Below are 8185 nucleotides of genomic sequence, written 5' to 3'. Positions count from 1 at the left end.
AGGTACCTCATTGTTAAGATGATGGACTACTAACTCCAAGAACCCAAGTTGGAATCCGACTGTAGCTGATAATTATTGAGTCAGCCCTGTGAGTTCGGAAGCACTCTGGAGTCAACCCAGCCTCATAAAGTGGGTACCCTTAATTGGGTAAAAATCTGGTGGTCGGGTATGATTCTGACCAAATCACCTCCTTGCTCAACCGTTAGTCTAGTAACAGTACTTCCTTACAGAGTACTGCATCCCTGACCCTTCATGGGTTTTAGTGGTGCGGATTTAATTTGTAATAAATAAATGTGGGGTATATGAGGTACCCCCTAAACTGAATACCCCGGTTATTTTAGCTCCGTTTATTTTATATTTTTTAGAAAAAAAATATTGGTTTTGGATATTCAAATTGTATATTATTATTATTTGGATTAAAACAACCGATATATTTCTAACATATATTTTACCCATATTTTCATGAACCTTGGTTTGGTACCTATATATATGTATTTGTGTGGGTGGAGCGGAGTAGCTCATTGGTAAGGCATTGTGCTACTAGCTACAAGGTCCCGAGTTCGAACTCGGCTCTGGAAGCTGGTTTTTTTCTGTTACACTGTTGCCTTGAGTGAACCCTGTGAGTTCTGGAGCTCATGACCCTTCATGGGTCGTAGTAGTTCACATCATTCTGATCTGTATAATAAGAATTTTAATGTATACTATAATTCTTCTAATTCACATCTCCTCTAATATGTTTTCTAATTTTCGCCCTGATGATATTTGAGTTGTAACATGAGTATATCAAATAATAATAATTTAAAAACTATTTATTTGTAGTTGTTTTGTATAAAATAAAAATCACAGCCTGTTAGCGTTGTGATTGTGAATTTAAAAATTACTAAAACACGATCTGCTCTAAAAACATCTCCATCGAACAATTATCGCAGATTCACCGATATGCACTTTATGCATCATGGGTGACGTAGATGGTATTTTATCGCTTATAGGTCTAAAAAATATTTAACAAGATGTGAACTAACTGAAGGCAAAAGTAAACTTATATTGGGCTGTGAGAGCGAAAACGGTTCAATAGTCTACTTCCTATGCAATAGAAAAAAAAAATTACTTAAATCACCAATTACCGAAACACGTGACCGTTCGGTAGATGCAACTATTTAGTTTTTCAGTTAGAGAGATTTCACTGACTGCTAACATTACTAACTGCTTGCTTGTGACATCTAGCGGCAACCGTGGAAACTCCCCCAATCATTTGGACAGTCAACAGCTCTCTTTATTAAAACTTTTTATTTTGTTAATTTTGTTTTCATTACATTACTTTTATTAAATATTTTGTTTGAAATGTTTACATAAAAAGCTTAATTTATTCCAATTAAGAAACATCTCGTTAATTAAAAAAAAGAAATTCTGCCAAGAAATCATGAAATAAATAAGAACCTTTCTCATTTTTATTAATTTATTTTTTTTTTTACTGATTTAAATTAATAAAAAAAATTTTTAAAATATAGAATTTTCTGTATTTATTTTTTTCATGACCCCTTTTCCTGAAATTGTTTTTAGCATGAATATATAAAAAAATATATATTTTGATTCTGCACTGTTTCCTTCTTCTGTAGTGCCCTACATTTTAAGGAGTTTTTGAGTTCTCATTTTGCTGTAGTGGGCGTTATTTGAATTTTATAATGTATTGGGGCAACATTGGTTTTGAAATTGGAACTAAACCTAAAAAAAAAACTTATTCCCTAAATATGTGTCCAGGCACGTCGTTTCTGAATTTTTATCTGGTTTGTTGCCAACGCATTGGAGGAAGAAATCTTTGACATATACACTACTTATAATATATATTTATAAGAATTATTTTACGGTTATTTACGGAATTTATTCCTTATTATTTTAACTTCATTTATTCTTTTCAATCTTATCTACTTATTTTGTTTTTAATTCTTTACTTGGTATTTAAATAAAATATTTGTTATAAGTTTATTTACCACTGTTCTTATTTCTCTTTATTGTAATACATAAAAAAAGAAGTTGGTATGCAATTATTTTTAATTTTTTTATTACCTCATATGCAGGAAGGCTTGACTGGTAAATATTAAAAATCTCATTCGTTTGATATAACAAAAATATTGTTTAACACATTCTGAGGGCGACAATAACAATTTTTACAATTTTTCAAAATAATGACAAATTTTTCATTGCAACAGTTGTATCTCGGGGGCAATCAAATATTGGGGTGAGTTTGACTATATCACTTTGCAGAGAATTCAATAAAGTTAAATTATGGAATTTTAAGCGCGATGCTCCGATTTCGATCTATGTACCTAACCTCAAAAAAAAAGGAACCTTGCTGCATTTTTATAAAAGTAATAAAATCAAGCAGTGAAAATTTTGGGGGTCCAAGAACGTGAAAGTAAATTATTTCAGAGTGTAACTTAAAAACCCTAACCAATTTATTTATTTTTTTAATAGATCTATTCAATTATTTTATTGAGGACTTATTGAACCTTTCCAACATATTTATAAAACTTTTTTTCTTAAATTTGTGAGGAAAAAAAATTTCTAAATAGGATATAAACTAAAAATATAGAATTTTACTTGTACAATGTTTCGGAGCAATCATTCCATGCTCATGTACCTTTGCAATCACATATTTGTCATTTTTTCAATTTCCATTTCGAAATCATATCATCTATATATACCCTCACAAAAAAAATTATTGAATTACTTTGAACTAAATGAATAAATTTTATTTTGTTTTTATTTTTTATTCGCTTTATACTCTTTTGTATAATAATGTACATTTAGTTAATAAGGTTAAGCATTTAAGTTAAGATTAAGTCAACCTATAAGTTTTAATTGTTTTATTAATTGATAAGAATTCTTTTTTTTCCTTTTCATTCTGTGTATACTTATTTCTTCTGATTATTAAACTTCTGTACATATAGTTCTGCTTTTATTTCTTATGCATGCACATTGCTTTCAACTTGTTAATTTACCTGTTTTTTTTTGTTTTTTTTGGTTATGTTCTCTTAATATTACGATAATTCAACAGGTGGGAGGTAACATCCCCAAGTACAACAACACAAGTAAACAGGTTTTTTGTTATCTACATGTAAAGGTATTCGCCAATGGCCGATAATCACCTATAATTCGATAATTGTTTATATAGGGGTATATTTTAGTTATATTGTGGGCATATTGTTTCGGGGATTTCGTTATTTCCAAGGAAAAAAATAACGTGGCGCCTAAAGAGCAATTTATTCTTTATTGTTTCGTCTTTTTTTCCCCTTTTGCGATTATATTTATTTTTTCTTTAACTCGCTCCCTTCTCCACTGAGCGTGGGCAAGTATAAACGATAAATATATAACTACAGATAAGTCTAAATTCGCATTCATATTCGCATACTCAGATATAGCCAGTGTTTTTATTTTACCATGGCAACCGTATCAAATCCTAGCAGTAGAGTGCGTGGAACAATTTTTCCTGCTAGAACTGACTTAGGAAATTGTTTACTACCCTAGGCAACAAGAGGAAATGTATTATAATTATTAATAAAATTTTAATCGATTATTTCATTTTACAAGTTTCACTTCTGTCAATCATTCCCTAGAATACCGCAATTAGTGTTTTATTTATATTATGAAATATTTAAATGTGATATCACACCTCAAACGATCAAATGATTTTCAATCATACCCAAATTGTTAATAAATAAAATATTTTCATTGGAAATTGTTTTGTATTTATTTAACAGTCCATATGGGACTTGATGGTACACGCTATTTGAAAAATACCTCAGTATATAGAAAATTTTAAAAATAGTTTCTGTCACCTTTTAAAAATTTGATATTTGATAATTTTGTGGTTTCACACTTTTATAAAACCACGGTAAATAAAATATTTTATCAAAATATTAATAAAGCAAATAATAAAAATATGCTTATTATAAATTTTACCAATAAACATGGATGGTTGGATGGATGAAATAATGAAAAATTCATGAAAAAATAATTTTATTCTGATAAAAAAATTCTTTAAGAATAATTACGCTGTTCAGATTGCTACTAGAAAAAAATATCTGGAAAATATTTACAAAAAGGCACTCGTCAATCATTTTATTCTAAAATAAATTATATTTTTTGTAGGAAATTAGAAACGAAAGGGTTATTATTTAAAGAATTAAGATATGGAAGAGGATTGACAATTAGAGGTAGGAAAAGAATTCAGAAAGGATATAGGAAAAATGAAGAAGGATTTGATGAAGGAAGTGGTGCTATAAAGTGAGTATATTTATTAATCAATTGTTTGGGTTTTTGTATTAAGAGAGTAAATAGGATCGCAGAGGGTGAAGATCAAGAAAGTAGGAAGTTTTTAAGAAAAATATCAAAGAGGCATTGCCGTAGAAAAGTCAACTCTGTATACCAACAGGAGACATGAGAAACCCTAAGATAAATCTCAGTAAGCAATTCGTTTGTCTCTTCATTTCCATCTCTTGTTCTGCAGCTAGCTCTTCATAAACGTTGCATTCGTTGTCGTAGTGGAAGAAAATAAGAGTATACTCTAGGAGCTTTCGTGTAATACTTCGGGAACTTGAAAATGTGAAATCAAATAATAAACAGGGAATATAGGAGGAGATAGTTGGTGATCAGAAATAATGATCAGTTTATCAGTGCTGCGAAAAATATAAAAGGATTCATGAGCATCTTATCTCAAAACTCGTTTAATTGTTAAGATTACAACATAGGATGAAACGTCGGCATGTAGTATTATGTTATTCTCTTTTGCAGAACGCGTCTCAAACATGTTCTTTTTATTTTCACTGCGGTCAATTGTCTTTATTTCGTCATTGATAAAGTGCTTGCGAATAAAACAATATATATTTCTCTATTTGTTTATTGCTTTCCTTGTACCCTTTTCACGTTCCTTCTACTCTCATTATAGGGTGGCTTTTTTGAAATGCGGCCTTAAAGTGATCTATTCGTTTCATTTTTCAACGGTTCTGTGTATCTATGCAATATTTCAATCCTGAATGAGCGGGCAGATATTGCTACATTATTTGGAGTTTCGATGCTTGTGTTTCAAATCGGCCACCTCGTGCGCAATGGTGTCTGCGCTACTGTCGGAAAAACTTGTCTAAGGAATAATTCTTAAGACTTTTTAAATATTCATATATTGCATATTTCCGAGAGAGATCTCATTTCGTTAAAAGTAAAAAAAAATTAATACGAGATATAAATACATAGTTCTCAGGCGAAAAAGGTATGCACTTGTGCACAAATGACGTCATCAATCATTAATGTGCTCGCTTTTTATTACTCCACTACATATACGTCGAACTTTCTTCGGATTTTGACGAGTTCTCAACTTTTTCCTCTTTGTCCATCTTCTTTTTGCCTTCAAAGTCCTGCTGGATCTGCCCTAGACTCTTCCCTGCAGTCTCAGGCAATACATAGTACATAAAGACAGTACCCAAGAAACCACACAATGCAAATATCCAGAAGTTCATGTAAACACCAGCTATGTCAACCACCGGCTGATACTGCTTTAAGTTTATAAAAGCCGAAACTGAGGCCGATATCTCAGTTATCCCACTACCGATACCTCTAGTGTGCGAAGGAAAGTACTCCGCTTGGATAGTTTGCATGAGCGGTCCAAGACCTATGTTGCTTATAGTACAGAATGCAGTAACGGAGACGAATGGCACCCAAGAGTATGCAGAGACGTCATACCCTTGTTGGTTGAGGAAATAATATGTTCCTGAGATGATATTGCAAACGACTGAAGCCAGGGTGGAGTAGATGATCAACGGTCTTCTACCGACAGAGTCAGAAATGAATGCAGCACCGAATGTGGTAACGATAAGTAAAACTCCAAGGCCTATCGTCAGTTCGTGATCCTCGAGAAACCCATTCGACGCCTCAGAGAAAGTTTGTGTCGCATAAGCCAATATAGCTGTAATGCCGTTGAGGTACTTGATAAAACAGATAATCTGCACAATGAAGAATGACTTTGTATCCTTTTTGGTAGCAAAGAGGTCCCGCCAACCACCTTTGGATTTCATATCCTCCTCGACCGATTTCTGAATGCTCTGGAACTCTTCATCGACGTGCTTCGTTGCCCGAAGCCAGGTGAGCGACGTCTTAGCTTCTTTGGGCCGTTCGACCATCAAATCATAGTATGGTGATTCTGGCATTAAGTAGAAACAGGCGGTGAATAAAATAGGAATAGCAGCGCAAGCGTAGGCGTAGTTCTGGTAGCTGAGGTAGTGGCCAGCGATAAAACTGTAGAGGATACCGACGTACCATAAAGTCTGGAAGTGGCCTGACAGCTCACCTCGGATCCTGGGCTCAGATATCTCCGCAATATACATCGGAGCGATGGTGTAGACAATCCCGACACCAGCTCCCTGGATCCAACGCACAACGTAGAGGACTATTATGTTACGAGTTGTCAGGACCAATAGCCAAGACAGCAAGCAGAGCGGGCCCGTAGTCAGCAACAGGGTTTTTCGTCCAAACCTGCAACAGTCAACGAGCTTCATTAGCAATAATTTTAATTTAAAAAAAAAAAATTGGACAACTGTATATGAATGTCTGGTATACTATTTATAAAATTTAATAGGAAAAATGGTCCTATGGTCACTAGGACTACCCAATCGTACCTATCAAATCTTATGTAAGAGATCACTTATTTATTTATTCTGCAGTGCTGGGTTCCACAAAGCGTCGGTCTTTCGCTTCTTGATCGATTCGTCCCGGTCCACTCATTTGGTTTTCAATATATTCAATAGACCTCACACAGACTTAGAGTTGGTCGGGTTGACAGCCATTCCTTTTCTGCTCAGAGCTTCATCTCAGGTTTGTTGCAAGGCTCATTTGGATTCTGCATTATGAGAATATCATTGGCACATACTAAATTCTGGATTTACACAGAATGCATTTCCTATTTCCTGATTTCAGTTTCGGGGTCCTTATTTTAGCTTCACATATTAGAGACTGTATATTACTAATAGCAATGGGCTTAGTTTTTCCCCTTGCATTACTCTCATGCTTACCATTATAACTTTTTTGATTTTTATTCTGACTATCCCATTTACAATTCGGTAAAGGCTGAAAAGTACCTGGGAACTCCTTTATCCTCGAAAGTATTTTTTATTTCTACCCGCAATACATACATACTTTTAGTCAAGGTGAATCTTCTTGTTATTACTCATGGCTCATTCCTCCGTGGTCGAATGTTTATTTACTTTTTCATAACACAAATTCTACCATCAGACAAATCTATGATGGTACTCTATAAGGTTCTGTTCTTTCCCTCATTCTTTTTAACTTTTATTTTAATGATGCTGTACCTGGGTTAGGTTAGAGGAAGAATGCTAGAGGAGACATCTCGCCACACCTCCTCTAGCATTCTAGTCCCACATTTGCCATTGTGGACTAAAATTTAATGTCTGACAAGAGCTGCAACCACATGTGCATAGCCTTGAGTACAGTGAAGGTGGAGCCTTATCATTAAAGTACTCATACTGCACCACAGCCTAAATGTTAAAAATTATGTTCTAATAAATTAAATTGGCCGTCAGTTAAATTGTACACTAAGACGTAAATACAAACAATATGAAATAAATTATTCAGAGGTTTAATTAATTTCTAACGTGTCAAAATATAATTCTTTATGTGATATATGAATGAAAACATATATTTCATCAGATTAAACTTATTATTTATGTTCCTTACTCAGGAATCCTTTACATTATGGAGTATTTTGAGTATTTTTGAGGTTTTTACCGGGACCTAAGAATCTTGAAGAGTATTGTCGTAACAAAAGATATACATGTATTAGTACAAGAGCCCAAGAGGAGAAAGAGCAGTTATCTTACCCCTATTTTTGATTACTTTAATGAAAACTATGTTTTATTAATAGTCAGGTTTGATGAGTCTGCCAAGTATAGGTAGAGGGAATAAAAAATGGCGGCTGTTTCAAAGCGATAAAAAAAATTAATTTGTCATTCGGAGCTCTATATCTTAAAAAGTAGGAACAACACAAGAAAACCTAAGAGACCGACATTTAAAGAAGAGTAAATTTGCTAAAATATGGGCTCTAATAGAGTTATTTACGTTAAATGGTTTTCGAGATATAGCTTTTTAAAAAGCAACATTTCATAAAAATGTTGTATGGGAC

The 8185-nt window shown here is 33.3% G+C and overlaps 1 protein-coding gene across 1 annotated transcript in view; it reads right to left on the bottom strand.

The window, feature by feature from the left end:
- Positions 1–4474: 4474 nt before the first annotated feature.
- The window catches only part of LOC106681347 (facilitated trehalose transporter Tret1), a 16821-nt gene continuing 13110 nt past the window's right edge, over positions 4475–8185 (bottom strand). Inside the window, exon 3 of the mRNA XM_014421622.2 lies at positions 4475–6522. Coding sequence (XP_014277108.1) covers positions 5325–6522 — 1198 coding nt within the window. The 3' untranslated portion in view covers positions 4475–5324. The remainder of the gene's footprint in view (positions 6523–8185) is intronic.

The sequence above is a fragment of the Halyomorpha halys genome, unplaced genomic scaffold (genome assembly GCF_000696795.3).
Source record: "Halyomorpha halys isolate HHAL.00 unplaced genomic scaffold, Hhal_1.1 Scaffold328.1, whole genome shotgun sequence".
Taxonomy (NCBI): Eukaryota; Metazoa; Arthropoda; class Insecta; order Hemiptera; family Pentatomidae; genus Halyomorpha; species Halyomorpha halys.
This window is presented reverse-complemented; position numbering and strand designations above follow the sequence as displayed.